The sequence below is a fragment of the Anoplolepis gracilipes genome, chromosome 1 (genome assembly GCF_047496725.1).
Source record: "Anoplolepis gracilipes chromosome 1, ASM4749672v1, whole genome shotgun sequence".
Lineage (NCBI taxonomy): Eukaryota > Metazoa > Arthropoda > Insecta > Hymenoptera > Formicidae > Anoplolepis > Anoplolepis gracilipes.
The window spans coordinates 11,420,411-11,441,691 of record NC_132970.1 but is presented as its reverse complement, the minus strand read 5'-3'; the positions used below and the strand labels follow the sequence as shown (position 1 = coordinate 11,441,691).

Below are 21,281 nucleotides of genomic sequence, written 5' to 3'. Positions count from 1 at the left end.
CAATAAACTTTGAAAATCTCGTTACTTAGAAGAGTTTTTGTTGCTCTTTTTCAATTTTAATATAACACATGTTATGTAGATTTTTGCGTAGAAATAAAATATTTTGTTTATGTATAAAAATAATTAAAATATATAATAATAGTTTCTTTTATTTGCATCTAAAAACGATGTTACTATAAATAATTTTTTTATTTCTAAAAAAGGAATTAATTTTTAATAAATTTGTTTTATATTAAAAATTTCTCATTTTTAATGCATATTTATAAATATACTCTTATAAATATACGAACAGAATATATTTTATACTTTTTATTAAGATATTTACTAAATATTTAGATGTCACATAATATATGTGTATTCAGTCATTCAATATCCAAGAGATATCAATGAATTTCTCTCAAATATTAATTTCCTATATAGATGATTGTACAATGTAAACGTAATCGTATAGAGCTGACATGTAAAATAATCGCGTATGCAGAAACAGATATGTAAACGCGACGCTAGACAATATTCTCGATAGCAACAATTCCCTCTGGTCCATGAAAAATTACTGCGGATGTTGCGAGTAGGACATTTAGAAAGAGTCGATAAAGCTGTAAATGTTGTGCGAGAGATAAAAAAGGGCAAGTGAAAAGAGAAAGGTAGAGGGAAAAAGGGAGAAAGAGAGTTTATAAATGAAAGACAGATCAGAGAGATCAGAGGCCAGCAAAGAGACGAAGGTGCGATGGCGCGAGAGCGTTGATTGAAGTGCACGTACTTACGCGCGTACTTACTCGGATACGCTGTCACCGCATACGAACGTGCGACGGATGCGGAATATAGGCGATGCAGGTGCATTGTCGTCGCTCCTCCCTCGTGGTCGCGCCGCCAGCTTCGTCGTTTCGACGTGCGACGTGCGTGAATGCGCGTATGCATGCGTCCAATGCGTGCTATCGCGCTCTGGCACGCTTGATGCTCTACTACTCTTGTCAAGAGTAGAGATGTAAAAAAAACTCCACCCACAAGTATACGTGTTATTATTATACTACATTTTTGATTATGCAATAATATCTCTCGAGTCACAGATATTCTAACGAATGCTCGCATTTTTTTATATCCAAATTTTTTGCAATTATTTTTTACTAAATTTTTGAATGTAATATATTTATCAATGTACGTGAAAAAAGTTTATCGTAAAGTCTATCATTATTTGTGTAAACAAACAAGGATAAAAATAATATTATATCCATTAAATGCCTATATATTTTGTGAGATAATTGGATATTTATAATAAATATCCAAGGAGAGAATATATATGTATATATTTACCAAAAATCTGTGTCATGCATATTTTTTGCAAGGTATACCGAAATCTTGTTATTAATTTCTGATTATTCCATTTCTAGCTGATAATTCTAGAATTAAGATCTGTGAAAATGCGATTAATCAAATTCGTAGGAATTACGTCATTCTTCGATTTAAGATTTTTCTTTAAATAATGCTTTGAAAATTATTATTCATAATTTGCTGACTTACTGCTCAAAGAAAAGCATGCATTTTACAAGTTGATTATAAATTAATGACTCTTTTATAGGGAATTGATTGAATAATTAGAATTTGATTAGATGTATTTTAAAGTACATCACTGTCTAATTAAAAAAATTCTCTATTCTGACAGAGAAGATTTAAAGATTCTTAATTTTAAATTTCGAAAGAGAATTGAGAGATTGATTACGCTATATATTTTTTCTTCTCACATTTATCCGTGAAAAGTTTAGAAATTTCACAATATAATGTAAAAATCCCTTTTTCGGTGACAATTTTTTGTGTTTGACGAGGTTATCCATATTATGTGATTCACTGTAGAATAGCATAGACGACAATGTAAATATGGATGAATAAGTTTAATTAACCGATGCATTTTTTTATTCGTTCGTGACTCCATCAAAATCGCTCATCGATTTTATTTTGAAAACGGAACGTTGCATTTTTGTTCAGTGTCAATTTATTTAGTTACGACTCTTATAAAGCCGCGCAACACAATTAATTTTAACTCGGGATTAATTTGGACTCGGGATTTTTGTGTAAACGCCACCGGTGCGTTCCATTGTTCCATTACTATCTTTTTGCCACAGCAAAATAAGCAATTTAAGGAATATTTGTATTTTTTATTCATGCCTGTTCGTCGATCCTATCGAATATAGGCGAATAATATCGAATTTGGGAACGTATTACTTCTCAAACGAGATCCGACGATCGCGATCTAGCTGTTCAATATTGATCCTGAGTAGAGGAAATACGAACGACGTGTATTGTATGGTTCAACGATCATTATTTAGCGATTACGAAACGATCGGCTGTACAATAATTTGAGATCCCGGATCACAAATATCCGTATAAAACACGGTACGCTTCTTCTTAATTGACGTCTATAGATAGGTGATATACAATGTGAGAGAGATGGTATTTCGTAGCTCTACCGTTCAGTTTAATAAAATTATTCGTTTAGATACTTATCACAACATGTGGAATATATCGTAGGAACCCTGCCTCTGTGTCTTAACGTGTGTATTTGTATGTGTGTGTGTGTGTGTGTGTGTGTGGGTGTGTGTGTGTGTGTGTGTGTGTGTATGTGTATGCGTGTGTAATGTGTACATGTGAATGCCTGTTCATATGTCCAACTTTACAACCACAGCGAATCCCATTTATACATCAGGTATTGGAACCAATGTAATTTTGGCGAGTTCAAATTTTTGTAGACACGCAAAAAATTTCCGCGTTTATACGCGACGATGAAAAAAACGCAACGCAACGCAACGCAACGCAACGCACATAGTTTTTCGATATTTCTCTCTTTTCGTATTTGAAAAGTGAACTCACCAAAGTTGCATCGACATTCTAATCCCTGGATTACATTAACGCAGCTTGCGGTCACGGGCTCGTAGCGTCTCCCTCGGCGCTCAAAATTACATAAACGCGAATTACATTTTGCGCAAAGACTATTTACAGGGGGGAAACAATTAGAGAAACGAGCACGATTCGATAACAATTAAAATATCGGGTGTCGCACAATCGCGCGCGGGACGGTTCGAAAATTTCATTCTCGCATCCGCGCGAATTGTTTCTCTCACACGCATCGGCACAAGTCATTCTATCGCTATTACTATCCTATCTACAGAGATCCCAAATATCAAGTGAACCGAATGCAAATAAAATTTAATTTCTGCCCATCGATCGCGGTAAATCGTTAAATTTTCTATCCCTCGTAACGTATACAAATAAATTAAAAGTGACAACTTATACGACGCTATATTATTACATCAATGACAAACCGGAAGGGAAACCATACGAGATCGCGGTCAACTTTTGTCGCCCATGACTCGAGAAAGGGAGTTTCAAAATCATTATAATCACAGTTCAATTCTCTGCATAATTGCACGGACTAGCATAATATCTCTGGTTCTTGGTATAAAAGGTATAAGTCGAAATGTCTTGTTTTTCCAAAAAGAGAAAATAAATTTCATTATCTACTATAAAACGCGAAATTTTATTTAATGTTAATGAAACATTATAATTATCAATATATTTTTATGATAATAGGACAATGTATTACCAATTTAATATCATTTGTCATTTATTAATTATCATTTTTTTAAATAGTTTATCTCAAGATAAACTAGATTGCGTGTGTGTTACGACTTAAAGCCTCTTTATCAAGCACCAAAAATAATTTTATTAAATAATTTGCAAAATATTATATATATTTTTCTAAATAATATATATATAACAGAAGATAAAGATATGAATAGAGGTATGAGTATTATGCTTAGAAAATGCAGAGTTTCAATTTATTGAATTTATATATATTCCGATAAAACATTTTATTTACTGCTAAGAGATGCTACAGAAAAGGAATAAACTTTGAAAACGTTTACCTCAAAAAAGTAGAGAATACAATTTCAGCATTAGATTTTATATATAACTTAATCTTATATCTAATTTGTACAAAAACTCTACATTTCCCGTTTATACTCACATTTATTCATATCACCCAAAGTCCACATTAGAGAACCATTCGAATTCCATGGTTCTCGATTACCGCCGAGGGGACAGCTGTCGCGGACAATCGCGAGCACCCGAATCGCGCGTGGATTTTACTCGTCTACGTCGATCAGCCTGATGGCGCGACCCAGACAAGAAGTCGTCGTCGTCGTCGTCGTCTCCCGCAGCAGATGCACCCTACCCTCGTAAGTCGTCGGACGGTGTTATTGCGAGGACGTCCGCGGTGGTTGGCCGTTGGGCGGCGGCGGGGGTGGGGGTGGCGGTTGCGGGTGCACCTGATGGGACAGGAGACTGTGCGCTTGCACGTGGGCCGCCGCCGGATGGTGATGGTGGTGCTGATGGTGATGGGAATAGAAGATGGGCTGCGCCGTGGTGGGCGCGCACGAGGTGCCGACGCCGACGCCGACGCCGACGCCGACACCGACGCCCACGCCGACGCCGACCGAATGCGACAAGGCGGAGGTTGCGCCGACCGACGACGGCGCCGGCGGACCCGGTTGTCCAGGCGCCGACACCGACACAGAGACACCGGCGGACGTGGCGGTGCCGGCCGACGCCTCGTGATACAGAATCGGCACCCTGACCAGCCTCTGAGTGGCGTGCGCCATATTCGCCGCCTCCAGCTCGGCGGCCAGCTGCCGTTTCCATTTGTTCCGTCGATTTTGGAACCAGATCTTCACCTGGGTCTCGGTTAGCCTGAGCGAAGCGGCAAGACCGGCTCGCTCCGACGACGAGAGGTAGCGCTTCATGTCGAACGTGCTCTCCAATTGGAACACTTGCGACCTGGAGAATACCGTCCTGGTCTTCTTCTTGCGTTTTATGCTGTTTGATTCGCGACCGTCCACCCCGGTTTGCACGTTGTTCTGATTGCCGTTATTGTTACCGTTATTCCCGCCACCGCCACCGCCGCCACCGCTCGCCGAAGTACCGTGAAGACTCGTCGAAGTGGATTCGCCTTCACCGTCGGCGTCTGCACAATCGTCCCCTTCACCGAGGTCGTCGTGAACCTCGTCGCCGCTCGACGGACTCCTCGCACGGTGCAGACGATCGTCACCGTTGTCGTCGTCGAGCTCGTCTGCGTAAAAAAATATATATATACGCGTCTTGAGTTTCATCACTTGTGTTATTTTTTCATATATTTGTAATGCGGCCCGTGTGAATTACGTATTTATTTCGAATTATAATTGAATATATACAAGACACACATTGTGTGTATTGATCGTGTATAATCGTTAATGATGAGAAAGGTAAACGCGTTAATCGCTCTTCTTTTTAAATGTGATCTGCATGTGTCAATCAATCTGGCGAGAGCGCTTTGGATTTACAAATTCCCTCACGCGCGCTCCGATAAATCGATATTATACAATTTCTCTATCCGTATTGAATATTTAATCAATTAATAGAACGCTAATTAATATTCTATTAATCCATTTTGACATAATTGCTGCGTATTGAATTGCGTATGTAAACGCAGATACATCATCCGATGACATTATTTGTGTGACGTATGCATATTTGTATAAAATACCACCGCCGCGTCTCCTTTTAAAGTATATATGGCGATAGAAAAGGAATGTATAACAATTTTGTTCATTCCTTTTGTAAATATTTTCTTTTCTACGTATACTTTTTAATTGTTAATGCAATACTTTATAACATAAATCGAATATTTCATCAATTTTTTTTTTAAACTTTTGCCATAGAAATTATTCGGTAATTAAATTTTTCTAAAACATTGTAATAATATCCTCTTAATGGAATATATTTTCACAATAATATAAAATATAACGACACTTGAAAATATATTGAAATCGGAGATAAATGATCATTTTGCTATTAGTAACAATGTCATTAATGTGCGTAGATGATAGTATGTAAAATGGATGATTTAATTCTCTTTACAAATAATCGTGTTGCAGCGTAGATAAAAAAAAGTCGGCTGAAACGATATTAGATACGATTCTTTTTTATAATCAATAATTTGATATTTGTTAAGAGAAATATATAATCGAGCGAAATATATTTTTTAAAATATACGTTTTCGAGTTTTTCTTATTCGAATGAGCATCATTACTATCGCTATTGAAACACTATTACTATTGACTAATTACAGCGAAACGCTGTAATTAGTGCGAAAAAAAATTTTTTTTATTCAGTGTAACGAATTAATCTATTGTAATAAAAACGTACGTTTCGGTCAACTTTATAACCTTCTTCATCGCAATAGTACAAATCGCAAAAGAAAAATGTTACTAAACGATATTATTATACATTAATTTGTCAATAGCTGAGGACTGCAAGGAGTTATATAAATGTTTCGGAAGATGTCAAATATTATGTAGTCAATTCGTAGTCAATTTTAAAAATATACTTGAAATTAGTTTAGAAGAAATTGCAGAGTTGATGTGTTTTTCTTTTGGTTAGTAGGCCAAGAAGTGACACATGAAATAATTAATTAAATTAAAAATAAAATCTAGTACTAAAAAAAATAATAAAAAATAAAGATCAACTCACAATGTCACTAAGTATTAAATTTTTTGAGGAGACAATATGTTTAAAAGTAACTTACAATTTGTCCACAAGTGTTTAACGAAAGAAATTTCTTCCATATTGAGTTAATTTTACATCGTTCAAGAGTTTGTATTTTTTATTTTTTTTATGTTATTACTATTGAATCTATTAAGAAAATCTTTTCATTTCTTTCATATATATTCTGAAATATTGTCTCTATTTCCTATACCTTTATATATAAATTATTTATATATAAATCTTTATATATATAAATTTATATATAAATTGTTTACCTATTTTGAATAAATTAGATTCTATTTGTTCTTTAATCATCTTTGGTAAATTAAGATAAAAATTATTATTACGATCATTGTACCGTTTAAAAGTATATAATAATAATATATAAGAATAGATAATGCGGGGAAAGATGCTCTATTAAGTGGAAAGAGCCCAATGTTCGGATTCTAACTCTCTGACAATAAGTGTTTAGGTGGCAGAAGCAAAACGATTGGTGGGTAAGGCGATCGACGTTGGTTTGTCGTGGTGGAAGCCGTGGAAGCCTTACGCATATTTGTATACGTGAAGAGATATACAGATAGATATACGCATGCTCGTCTCTATATAACGCATGTAGACAATATATCTGTATATCTATGAGAGATCTTTCGTTTCTTTTCACCTTCTCTTTGCGATTTTGCATTTCTCTCTGAATTATGATACATAGTCTTTAAAAAAAAACTTTAAATCCATTTTAAATACAACAATTTAATAAGTTAAATTATTTTTATAATATTAAGGACATATTTTATTGTGCATAAAAATATTAAATATAAAATACTTTATATTCTTACATCTCTTTCGCACAATCAAAATTTCGAGGGAAAAGATAATAGGTTTCTCAATACACACTTTTCTTTCGACTGTGTTTCCTGTTGGATTATCCTAAATAATCTCAATCTGCTTGAAGGTACGCAGGGATGGATGGAAGAAAATCAAACTTACCTCGCTGCGGGAAAGATGCGGACGCGGGACTGACGCGGCTAAGGGTGCCGACCACGTCGCTCGGCGAGGGATGCTCGAGCGTCTGCAGACTATGCGTCGGCCTCCAGGGAAAGGGCCAGCCGGCGCCTCCGAGCAGGACGCCGCGGATACCGTCAGTGTCGACGATGTCTGGCGTCTGGCCGGCGACCTGTACGGCGTTACTGAGAGCGGACGATGCAGCGGCGGCCAGCCGCGAATGGTGCTGATGCTGCTGCTGCTGGTGCTGATGGAGATGTTGCAGCGTCGACGGGTAGAACAGACCGCCGATGCCGACCGGATATCGGCTCGCTATCAATCTACGACAAGAGGACACATGTAATGTTTTACTGGTATCCCAATACGGTAGAGAGAGATCTATCAGTGAATGAAAGAGTTAACAGGAGGCGAGGTTCTTCGTAATAAAGGTATGTGAAGGTTTAATTAGCTTGTTTAGTTGTCAATTTGATTCGGAAGCTCCGGAAATTTGTCTCTAATAAGAGATATTTATCTTGATTGATTCATTTTGATTTTTTTCTTAGCTAAGGTGTTGATATGTTAGCGTTGATGACATTTATAAACAATTGAAAGCAAAGAACATCTTTTAAATATATTTCTTGAATGTAATTAAATATCAAAACAAACGTTTTTATTTCATTTAAGTATGCGAAAAGACTTTTCTCGGAATTAATTTCAAGAGATTTTTTGCTGAGATACGTAATATTATTAGAAATTTTTTAATTCGTGAAAAAATCGATTATTAACATTTAAATCAGGATTTTTTTTGAACCTGGAGTATATAGTCTACAGCTTTTTTTAATGATTATAACTACCGATATATTGCAAAAATTTAGACCATGTTTAATTTAACACAATGTAACATTCACGTTATTATATTAGATTATATTTTAATATGACACGAACGCGAAGCATAATATCCTTACGTCAAAAGTAAGATGCAATAATTAAAGATGTCAAGAGTGGATAAATATTAAATAGATTCGAATTTCCTGAATTTTAAGCTTTACATCTTCTTTTATAACATATGATAATCATACCAAAAAATAACTGACTATCATAAACATCACATATGAATATTTTGGCTTTATTTAAAAAAAAAAAAATTATACACTGCTATCGCTATAAATACGAAGAGAATCTATGATAATTCAGGTAATTTGGTGATTAGATACGTAGATAAGTACCGTTGTTCGTAGCCGGCGGCCATTACCATTCCGGATTTACTCAACCGCTCGGGAGAAAGTAAAGTTCTTCACTGTCAGAATATTTGGAAACGGTGTTTGCGCCACAACAATGGCCAGACGTGCTATGGATAAACGCTCGACTGGCTATTAAGAGCAAAAATCCGCTTAGAGCAAGAAGCTCTCGAAGAGATCGTCGCACTAATCGGAGGGTATTATACCTGCGTCGCAGGTACCCTTCCAGCGGCGAATCTAATGGTGGGACCTTATGTGCGGAAGCGACCTTAATTAAAATGATTCTTTTAATTATAAAAATAATTTCCACATATTAGTCTTGAAAAATGTACATTCTGTCTTGATAATATGATTTAATAATCAAAGATAATGATGAAGCAATGAAACGATTCGTGAAATGTTGTAATTCGTGATCCGGTGATGGTCAGGGTCTTCAGATCGTTTATCGGTAAATCCGTCACTGGCTCTTCACCACCAGTTGTTCTCTTCATTTGGGCTCTTAACGATTTGTTCGCCTAACGAGAGCACTCTCGTTTTTCCTCGATCGTTACTTGCGATCGCGACTAAGCGCCGATGTTGCAGCTGCACGCGCCGTAGAAATTTAATGCGAGAGAGTGCGACACCGATTTGTGCGACGACGATTCGGATATTTCTGAAATATAGACAGGCAGGATCGCTCGGCAGGGCCGGTTGGTTAGGCATGTGGGCCGAGGAGGCTTCGGAAGCCTTAGTACTTCCCCGTATTCCTCTTCCTCGCTTCCCCGCATCGGCAGTCTGTCTGCGACGAGCGATCTGATCTCGTTTCGATACGCGCTCGTCTCGCGAAAGCGTATTTGACATTGTTCGCGAGCACTTAGTGTCGCTTAGTCAACGATGTAGGTAGGCCCTGTGCCTGCAGTAATAGAGATAGGTTGAACAATTTGTTCGCTTTAATATTCTATTAAAGTATATACCAGTTTTGTTGTTCGCGATTTGATTACATTTATTTGACAAATCCATTTTGGTATATATTTAGTGATATTTTTTGCTCATCTTGAAACGATGTATTTTTGCTTAATTTAAAAATAAATAAAATAGTAATATAATCGCCTAATTGCGTATTAAAAAAAATCTTACGACTTGATATTAGAAAATGTCATTAGGTATACTAAAATTCCCCAAAAAAATATATTATTTTTCTTCCTCTCTTGTTAGATATTGCAGTACTTTACTTGTTATCTTATTACGCTCTTGAATCAATTAAATCTATAATATATATGCATTCGCGCAGTTTCTTCGCTAGGAGAAAGACTTGATAAATTACATTTTTCTTTATTTTTAATAAATTGATCAACTATTGATCTCTTTTTTAAGAAACTATCTCCTATTAATGAAACAACTATGTGTATAACTTATCTCTTCGATGAAGCTTAACACACTCGATTGTTTATCATCGAGATAAAGGTGTCCGGGTGATATGATAAAATAACAACAACAGCTACGATAACGAGACTATCTGGGATCGAAGTAGAGAAGGAATTAAGAGAAAGACTAGCAATATAAGACTCCCTAAGAGAATTCTTCAGTAACACGCCGTCTTCGGCACCTTCTCTTACTTCCTTCCCTCTTTCCCCTGATTTCTTCGGCATCAGAACGCGATATCGAGGTTCTCGAGAGGGCTTCGCATGGCTAACAGGAGAGGAGAGACGACGGTCTGGGGCACACAAATGCCGCGTAAAAGATAAAGGAAATCTGACAACCGCCTGTTTGTAAGCATTCAGGGACCCTTCCCTGAAGGAGCAGGTATAAACACCAAACACTCGGATCTCTCTCAACGGAGAGATTCTCCACCTTTTACTGTCTAATTCCGCAGGACTTACATCTTAGACAGCCACGAGCACTCGGCGGCTGGTCGGTTTACGAGTTCTTTTTCCGTAGGTAGGTACTTGAGGTACTCTTCAGCGATACCTCTCTCGAACGAGCTCTCTTGATCCAGGTCATCGAGCATGCACTTGACTCACACGTCTCGCTGTTGATTTTTATTCCTCTCCTGCCGCCGATGATCTCTCAAATGCAACGATTGCATTCGCGCGTTCACATTTAATTCAAAACTGATAATGTTTATTTCTCCCTTATATAATCTCTTAGCTGTGTAATAATCTTTTTTAGTAAATTTTCTCTTTGAGTAATTTTCACGACAATTTTTTATTATTTACAAGTTGGAGAAAATTCTTACATATATAAAATACAAATGATACAAATAACCATTTCATATGTCATAATTTTTTAATCTCTAAGATATAAAATATTTTTTTTAATAAAACCACACAAACTTTCTTCTTTTATGAAAGTAAAAGCACTTGAATTAATTAAAGAACACATTTTGTACTTGTTTATTATTTTTATACGACTTGAAATTAATTTTATTTTTTTAAATGTTTTACTAAGAAAAAGTTATTTTAAAGATATATGTATTGTATATATCAAGATAAAGTGTTACAATTTTGTACGTATTATTAATTAATTTGTAACTTGATGTAACATGATGTTGAAAAATTTTTGAACACTTTCACTTTGGTACTTACTTTTTTTTTAATCCATGTATTATATTTTTAACACGAGTAATGTGCTTTCATTGAAAATTTCCGTTAAGTTTACCCTCTGCGTCTTCAATAACGTGTTATACCGCTTGCTTGTATTGATTATTATTCTGCTTCTGCTTGCGTTCAGTGAGTAAGTGCCATTCTCAAATATAAACTCTTTATGCCGTTAACGATCGCTCGTAACACGATACGTTTCATCGTGTATCGTTACACTAGGGGTAGTTAAGAGCGTAGCGAAGAAAGAGAAGTCGATCGCGTTCACTAGCGAAAGTGCGCCCAAAGCGATTTGCAATTTGTATGCTCAACATGTAATCATAACTCTAGGCCTTCGAGGAAAATAAAAAAAAAAAAAAAAATACCAGAGAAAAGTAGATAATTGGGATGTCGAGAAAAAAAGAGAATAGAAATAGATGGATGATAATTTATGTTTGTTACTAATTTCTAGAAAATGTTAAAAGAGAAATAATTATGTTTCATTTATGTATTCATTTTTAATTTGATTATTTTCTTTCACTTACTTAGACATGCATATATGATTGCATGTCGCGTTACATGACAAAATTTATCGTTACACAATGTCTTATGAAGCGCCATCGGGATGACCCAACAACGATTTATTGGCTTTCAAAACGTTCGACTAAATCCGTTAGTTGGCTTCATTGGATTCTAACTTAGCAATAGAGGAAGTAGAGAATTTAATTTTATCTTTACGTCAGAGATAACATGTGATAGTAAGGTTTTCTCTAAGAAAACTTTATTATCACAGAATGATCTGTTAGCACAAATTCTTTGTCAAAAAATTGTTTTACAGAGAAATAACGCGTTAGATATTATAATGAAACAAATTAGATTGAAAATCGATTAATATCTCGAAACGGGTACGAAATTAAATATTTTTCGATTCGTTATACGTTAGTCGCGTCTTCTTGTACAATTTTTTAATCGAGAGAGCATTTTGCGAACGAATCAGTGTCGAATGAAGCGGAGAGAATTGTATCTCGCCGCAATTACGATCCGTGGTCCATACGACCGCCGCCGTCGCTCATCCCGCATTTGTTCTCAACGTCGAAACATTCATATCGCTCGCGAATAGGCGATCATACACAATAGGCTTTATCGTATCTTCCTTTGAAACTTGTAGCGCGATTCCACCCTAATTAACGAATCATTCATCAGCACTGTAATTAACGAGGCAGTCTCTGTCGCGGATTATCAGACGGATCCTTTCGTTCGCGGCGGTATCGCGCCCGCGGTAACGTTTCAGAATATAAGCTCTCGCAAAATCGTGACGAGCAAAAAATATTTTCGCAATACCTCCGTGCCCGAATCAATGGCTTTTGCGAACCGTACGAACAAATCCGGAACGTAGAAATTGAAAACGCGACAAGATGCAAAGACACGCGTATAAGTATAATTATTAATTCGTAAAAATTCACGTGCGACGTACAAATTCAGTAATTTGCTAGATAAATATATATAGTACGGTTGTTTGATTAAAAATATGAAAGATTTTTTTTCTAAATTTTCACAATTTTTTTTCAATCAACTCGAAATCGATCAAATCTCTACATATAATAAAATCTGCAGCACATCCTATATCCGTGTCAGTTTTTCTCAAGCAACGAGAAGCACATTTCTTCGACTCAAGTCGTACTTTAAAAGATTCGGAGGTTCTCACAGATGCGATTATTACGATTTCATAAAGCGCGCATATACACACATATATATATATGGGGCGTATCTCTTTACCGCGCGTAAATCTCTGCGCGCGTACTTATTCCTGCGGAGAAATATTATTATTTGATCAGTTATAAGTAGGGAAGAGGGAGGATGGAGGCTGCTGAGATCGCATGGCGCTTCACTCCTCTCTCCACGACCTTGGCGAGCGAGAATCTCAGAGGCTGGCGTAGAGCGGCGATTTAATAATAAATCGGGTCTAGAACTTGCGCGCTTCCTCCCGGAAGAGAGACGTAAGGGCTCCTGGCTTTTCGGCTAAATGGGCCGCGGGATAGGTGCCCGTTTCTCGAGGGAATCTTAGGCTCCTTAACCTTGGACTATACGTGTACGGTGTTTCATCCGCATCCATTATGCACTCAACGCCTAATTGATTTTTTACTTCCCCTCTTGCGGGGGATATCCTATCGGTATCTCGACGTGCGCGTGTTTTGGCCGCGTGACGGGAATTATAGGGAATTTCATTGGCAGTCGCTGGCAACGTTAATTAGCGTGCTTGCGAAATATGCTCGGGATGTACGCATACATTGTCTGTACGCGTACATGTACATGCATATTGCGTGAACGCGCGATCATCGTGTAATTCTACGCCGCTGCGTAAATTTTTGTCGAATTGTATTTAAACGTGCAAATGGATCTGAATAGAATATATATATATATATATATACAAATACACAAACACATATATTTATATATGTATATAGTGCGGTTGTTATAAAGAAACGCGTCTCTTTTGCTCTTTGCAATCGTAGAAATGAAAATCTATTTTACGTTAAGTTGCATTTGCGAATGACTTGGTGACGTTTATTTCGCTGTTATCGGAACAAGAAAAAAGTCGATTATATTTCTCAAGATATGACATTACATCGTCAATATGTAATAAGCACCTCTCTTACAACTGGTTTATCTAGTTAAAAAAATGGATACTTGATAATTTAGAAATTTTTATGGACCTGGTAAAGACAAAGATGTTTTACTCGCGAATAAACTTACGAGGAGGACTGTGCCGACCTGATAAAGATGTTGTTTATAATCCGGTACAAGTCCGAAATCTCGTTCTTCGACAAAAATAAAATTAGCTATACGCCTTTGGTGTGAAAATCTGTTTAAGTTTACCATTTATCAATAGTGGTCGTAAGTTTGTTCGAAGGGTTCCATTCGACCAAGCTTTTCTCGTTGACTGAAGTGTGCCCCAACAGTGCATACGAGTGGAACTTAATCAAATGGTAAACGGGTGGAAAACAAGCAATAACGTAGCGCCGTCGCGGTGGTAGCCAAGCATGGCGAGGACGTGGCGAAAGGGCGTCGAGAGTGAGGGTGGAGGGAAAGAGAGAGAAAGAGAGAGGGGGGGGGGACGAGGGGAAAGAAGACAGGCCGTCAATCGGGAGGGGGTGTAAATCTGATAAAATCATCTCGAACCCTCGAGTTTCTCCTGCCCCTTTGCGGCGCACAGTGCCGCGCTCGGATTCCTCGTAGATATATCCGATAGCAGCGCGGGGGCTCTCCTAAGTAACGTAAGTAATGTAAGAGGGTGGGTTGTTGCTACGGTTGTTATTAAATGAGACAGCCTAATAGGCCCATTACGGACCCCTTCTCGCCGGTCCATTCCCACATAATATAATCCTCACCGCACGCGCTCGCTCGTTGCCGCTCCGCTGTCCCTTAACGTCTCCGCCACCGCCCAATATGTCGTGTATCTTGATCTGGAGTGAGCTCACGCCTACGAAAATCTTTGTCCAAACGGCTCGCGCGAAAACTGTCCCCCGAAATATATCTCCTTTCTCTACCCGTAATCCAGGTTGACGTACACGGATATTGCCGTGGAACAGGATGTCCCGTACCAACCGAGTCAAAATAATTCAGGCATCTTCGACGAATCTAGAAAGTTTAGTTTTCTTTCCGCGAAAATGTCGAATAAGGGTGCTCATTATTAATCGCAACTTAATAATTTTCAATTTTGAACTTCTTAAGTAACTAAGCAACCAAGTCTTAATAAAGTTCTTGTTAAAACAAGGTTGATGTGGAATCAATTAAAAAGGAACTTTTGTTATTATTTCTAAGATATTAATTCATATTTGTATATTAAAACACAATAATATTCATCAAGTATTTTTTTTTTATATATAATTAAAGAAAATTAAATTTTAATTTATTAAAACTGAAGGAAAGGACAGAGAAGGATAATTTTTGAATATCATATATATATATATAGACCTCTTTTTCAAACACATAGAAAGAGAGAGAGAGAGAGAAAGAGATATTCCGTGCATTCGCACATATGTGTGTGTGAAATTATGCCAACAATAATAGTAAAACAATGGATATTAATCCGTCGCAATGGTATTGTCGAATCTCTCGGGTGTCAAAGTTTCGCGAATACGTATTTTTATCGTTAAAACATTAGCGCGCGCGACGGAGTTTCTAATTGCCTGGGAGAGGGCGCGGTCTTAATTTATTCAACAATTCTGCCAATTACGCGAGCGGCGAATATGAATAACGACGTTGTTACGAATTAATTAATCATTAGTAAGTATTACCAACTCCATTTGCTGACACTTTTGCATTAATATTAAATGGCGGTGGCCATTGAATTAGCCTTTAAACGGCGGCATTTAATTGTTGAATTATGCAAGAGTGCATTTCTTTTATTTCCGTTTATTTTTTCTGTTAATTTTTTTTTTTTTTATTAAAAAGCTTCTCTTAGAGAAATGTTTTGCGAACTGTGTGTATGTACATGTTATAAATAATAAACTATCGACGTGCGCTCGCGTATTTTACTCGGCTGACAGACATATCGTTCTACACGAAATGAATGACGATCGCCAATCAGTACAAAGGTTCGAATTTCGGCCAGTTATTTCGACGCCATCAACCAATAAAACCGAAGGTCACATTGCCGCATCAACTGAGTTTAATATAAAGGTATTGTGTACGTTGTACGCAAATAAACGATGCGCGCACGATACACGTGTTTGCGACGCAAAGTGCTCTCTCGGTGTGTTTAGTAAAAAGCATTATTACAAAAACGTTGTTATGCATGCCGTTTCGTTTTTCGTGACACGTAGCGTTCTTGTTTTCCCTGTATTTGTGGAAATAAAACGTCGTTCGCGCGGAAATAATGTAAAGCTTCTAATCGTTTTCAAGACTAAATTTCAGAAACACAGCTTCACTTTCACGGTTTCTTTGCTGACAGACTGTATCGTGCAGTTATATCACACGTACTTACAGAGGTCACAGTTTTTGTGAACTTTTCTTGGGAAACATTGAAAATCAAAATGAAAAAGAACAGCTGATCGTTTCGATAGTTTTCGAGATAGCTTCTGTCAGTTCTCAAATAATCGATTAAAAATTAAAAAGAAAGGAGATCGCAAAAAGGAAAAAGAAAGTTTATTATTGGACTCATTTGAAATACACTTTGTTTCAGCAGAATTTAAACGAGATAGAAATATCAAGTTAAGCAATGTTAAAATTAAAGAAAAGAGAGATGATAGTATTCAATCTTCTTTTGTTATGAAAAACAGATTTTAAAAGAAGCTACATTCTCGAGTGAATGTGCCATGACATCCGTTATGTACTAGCCATGTGTCTTACTTTTCAGAATGAAACATGTAAAATTCGTTGACACGGCACCTAACCCTTGTATTCAGTTTAAGAATATCTTTCTGTCATATGTAAATAATGTAGAGCCAACAGTCTCCGTGCTGCTTCAGTTCTTTATACTATTGTAGGCGTTACGTAATGTCAGGTAGAGCTAAGCTATAAGAAATTTATTAAAGATTTTCGAATATTAGCAGTCGATAAGTGTGAGTCGACACGCGTACGTTCAATGATCCACAAAAATTATAGGATTTTTTGAAAATATGATAATGATATCGATGTCGTTACTTGTTGTTTCCGATGTTTGTTCGCGATGTTTTAAGTAATAGCAAGCTATTTGCAAGATATTTTCCACATGGCATAAAGACTGGATCAAACGTATCAATTAAATGATGAACTTAATAGTTAACAGCTTTTTTATACGATCTATTTCCGTGATTGCGAGACTTGATTATTTGAGAATTTTTCTTCATCTAGGGATTTATTCAACTTATGAAATATCCAACAACTAGAGACAGAGATGTAGGATATACGTATATGGTACGTTTGTAATTTCAATGTGTATAAAAAGTGTCTGGTGCGACAAGATTGATTCGTACCGGGTACGCGGACGCTGTCGCTAAGTGACGAAGACAGGAAATCGGGTCCAAGGCCACCTACCTTGATAGCATCGCAAGGTCTGCTGACGCTTGGTGTCCCAGAAGCGGATTGGCGGAAGCGTCGCCGGGCGGCGAAAAGGTCGCGGCCGGACTGGTAGCACTGGTAGCACATCCGATACCGATACCCGCGGAATTCGCTCTAGGTTCCAAGCCGGGGTGACCGGTCGCGGGGATCCCGCGCTGGCCGCCGGACAGTCTCAGCGACGTTGGCGAGGACGAGACTCTGCCGGGACTGCCGCAGGACGGCGGAATCCTCTGCGAGTTTTGCGAGTTGGCCGGCGGCAGCGGCGATGCCCTGTCGACGTCCGAGGATTGTCTCTCCCCGGAACCCGTGGACGTTGTCGAATCGACGGGCGGCGATTCCGGTCTGCCGAGGATGCTGGAGATGCTGAAGGACGTGTACTGCGGATTGCAGGCAGGCCTGAGTGCCGGCTTGCTGACCGAGTCGAAGCTAAAGGAGTGGTGGTGATTGTTGAGGCCGCAGCCGGACTTGCCGTTCTTCTCCTGCAGCAGCAGTTCCGCCGGCGTGGAACTGCTCCTGGAGCCCTCCAGTTCTAGATCCTCCTCCGACACGACCGACACCTCGATCTCTGTCTCGCCGGACATCCTACGTGCCTGTCCACCCGGGGAGATCTCCCGCTGCGGCAGCTCTTGCGGAGCTGGCCCGCGACGATTCTTGGAACAAACCTTCGTTTCTGCTCGTCGTAGCCGCGCGTCGTTTCCGCTCCTCGTCGACGGTTAAGCGGAATCCGTTGTCTCGCGCGACGCGATCCGGCGACGGTTATCCTCCTCGGATGATAGCATATCAGGACGACACACACACACGCACACACACACACAGGTACGTACAGCGCGTTGATCTTGGCTCAGATGACGAGGCTGACGCTCGTTAGTAGTAGATGATGCGCGGCCGTCGCCAGGACGTTCTCGCGCGTCGTCGTGGATCGCAGACGGATCGCTCGATCGCGCGACATTCGTAAGCGATACCCTGGACGACAGGATGATAGGAGACAAGACACTTGGAGGGCCCACCCTTCGTCCTCTCCCCCAATCGTCCTTCCGCCACCTATCGCACCCCCTCTCTCTATCTTCGCCACTCTCTCTTTCTCTTTTGCTCTCTCCTTCTTCACCACCACTCCTATCGGCTCCAGCCTGATACGTAACTTCTCCTCTCCTTTTCTCCTTCCGCTCTCCCGCGTTCACCCGCGGCGCCCAAAGCGTTTCTCGCGCTTGTAACACCGAGGCCAAGGTGCACTATCCCGTGCCGTCACTTTCCTTGAGTCACTTCCACTGATCGTCGGACACTCGTCACAAACCGGCGACAACGTCGCCGCGGCTCGTCGTCGCGGAGAGAGTCATCGTCGCATATCCGTTCTCCATTCGGCCGATTAAAACGCGACGTTCGGAAATCAAGGTGGAGAAATGCCGAGAGGAGCTTTTATATACGTTTATACATCATTTTCGTATCGTTCGGATATTTCGGACGGCGTGAATATTTCGGTTCGCGTGACAGGAAAATCACGGTGCTCGCGAGCGACACGACGACGACGACGACGCGTTCGCGTCGGAATTTCGACTCGCGCGATGTAACGTTAGAGCGTCGGCGCGCGCTGACACAGAGCATTCGGCCGCGCTAGAAAGAGAGCAGTGCGCGGACACCCTCGTGTCCTGCGATACGCTTCGCGGCGCGGAGTGACGAGCCACGGCGGATGGGCGCACTGTGTGCTCGCGCTATTAAGGGTAGGAAAACGCCGGAGAAACCGCAGGTCACACGGATGAGGAGAGGCCCGTCTCGCACACGCATATACACCAGCGTCGCCGTTTGCGAGAGGGTAGGAGGAAACGCGAGGAGAGCGCGGGACGACGACGACGAGAGGGAGGGAAAACGGTGGCGACGGTAGCGGGAAGTAAGACAGAGAGAAAGAGCGCTTCGGAGTCACGCTTCGAGAGTCACGGGGTAGTTATTGCGCGCCGCGCGCGAGCTAGACTGTGGGGTGAGCGTCGTTCGCTGGAACGGGGCGAGTGGATAAATTAGAGGGTGTCAGAGGGAGACGGAATGAGGCAACATGTTGGCGCGCGCGGTAACGGTAGGGGCAGAGGGGAGGGAGAAGATGGCAGGAGGGGGATGACGAGTCGAGCGGGCGCGGAGGATGGCTAAGCTGCAAGTTGTCGGAAGGGGTGTCGGTGCTGTTGGGGTAGGTAGGTAGGTGGCGGGGCGGAGCCTACGGCTTGCCAGGGGTTGGTTTTGCCGACTCCTCATAGGACGGAGATACGATCGATGAGTCGCGCCGCACACGACTACCCGCCGGGGTAACCCTCGCCGCGGACCAATCGCGTCGGTCCCGCCGTCCTTAACTCGAAAGATACTCGCCCTCGACGTTTCGCGCTTGAAACGCGAATCCACGGCGACGGGGAGAGCGGCAGGCAGGCAGGCAGGCAGGCAGGGAGAAAGGTAGGATACGACGATGTGGGGGTAACACACAACCCGGTGGCGGTGGCCGTGCCACGCCGTGTTACTTATCCATTATAACACTCCAAGATCTTGATTTAAGCCTGCAGCCAGTGGTGAGCTTTTAACCAATTAGCCTTTATAGCCTACCCTTCCGCCCTCCTGCTTTCCGCCAACCCCTCTCCTTGCCGCCTTTCTAGCTCGCCTCGTCGAATCTCTTCCTATCCTGTGGCTGTCGTTGGTGTATCTATACTTACACCAACGTCCTCGTCCACAAGCGCACGATATACCCACCTAATCTACCGGCTCTCTTCATCCTCCTTGCTCCTTCTCTCTCATTTCGATTTCTCGCTCTCTCTCTCTCTCTCTCTCTCTCTCTCTCTTTCTCTCAGAATCTCTATTCTCCCTCCTTTGTGCCTTTTCGTTATGTACCTACATGCATGTACGCACCGGTGTATTAGCGCGTTGCATTCGCGCGTGCAAGTACATTAAACGCATCCGCGCCGAAAGATGCACGTATGTCGGACGCTCGTCGTTCAGGTAGATTGAAAGTACTCGTACGGGAGCTTAAATACGCGCCAAGGCGATGCGAATTAAGAGTGGTCCACGCGGGCGATTCGGGCGACGATACGCGATCGTTCTCTCTCCGTTTGCTTTCCTAGCGAGCTACGCGTCAGGTTTATCGATTGGTGGACGCTTCCTCGGACTCTCGAGCTGTATTTGTGAAATAATAATCACTACCTATATTTTGCTTATTGGAAATTGCGTCGATTATTTATTACTTTCGATTTGGTTGTATTTGTAATAATATTGAATATCCAAAGACGCGCAATTATTGTAATAATTGCCAACAAAATACATTCTTTTTAAATGTCAAACCAAAGATATAATGTGATTGTTGTTATTGAAACAAATGTCGATTTAAAATTTTGTTTTTCTGATCAATTTCTTTACTTATTTTTTTATTCTTTATGTCAAGATATATATTGATAGAAATTTTACATTTTCTAGAAACTTTTATTAAGAAGGGCTAAAAAAAATCCTTTACATTAATTTTTGACAATTAGTAAAACTCTGAAGAGAATTGGGAAATAATTAAATATATAATAATTAAAATACGTACATATACACAATATCCAATTTCCAAGAAGCGAATTCTCAAACGGGATATTTTTCCCAACAACCACGCTTAAACGCGTTGCATCTCCATTCTATCAAGTTTGTCTTTCTGTAATCCACGAAGCTAATTAGAGGAAACGTTGTTTAATCCTATTTAAGTTCAACCGGTTCGATGTCGCCGATAAACCGCGTCTGAAAAAAAATCCCCCGTCCCTTTTCTCCGCAGCCGAGATAATTAATACACGGGCATAAACAAGATGCGCCGTTATAAAAACGCAAAGAGGCAGAGCGCCGCTAACGGCAACGTTTTCAAGTCGGGCGAATGCAAATGAGCGGCGCGCACGCCACGATA

The 21,281-nt window shown here is 40.0% G+C and overlaps 1 protein-coding gene across 1 annotated transcript; it reads right to left on the bottom strand.

Moving 5' to 3' along the window:
* Positions 1-1,689: 1,689 nt before the first annotated feature.
* Hmx (H6 family homeobox) lies at positions 1,690-19,312 on the bottom strand. The gene is made up of 3 exons (XM_072892528.1): positions 17,363-19,312; positions 7,558-7,892; positions 1,690-5,119 (listed from the first exon to the last, which is right to left on the bottom strand). Exons 1-3 carry the CDS (start codon positions 17,965-17,967, stop codon positions 4,248-4,250), a joined length of 1,812 nt encoding a protein of 603 aa, XP_072748629.1. The 5' UTR covers positions 17,968-19,312; the 3' UTR covers positions 1,690-4,247.
* Positions 19,313-21,281: the final 1,969 nt, after the last annotated feature.

What these genes read in the sequence shown, in the direction of transcription:
- Hmx (XM_072892528.1), bottom strand. Translation starts at nt 17,967, where the DNA reads ATGTCCGGCGAGACAGAGATCGAGGTGTCGGTCGTGTCGGAGGAGGAT. An exon ending in GACCTTGCGATGCTATCAAG is followed by an intron (nt 7,893 to 17,362) that starts GTAGGTGGCCTT and finishes CTCTTGTCGTAG; the next exon opens with ATTGATAGCGAGCCGATATC. An exon ending in CGCATCTTTCCCGCAGCGAG is followed by an intron (nt 5,120 to 7,557) that starts GTAAGTTTGATT and finishes TTTTTTACGCAG; the next exon opens with ACGAGCTCGACGACGACAAC.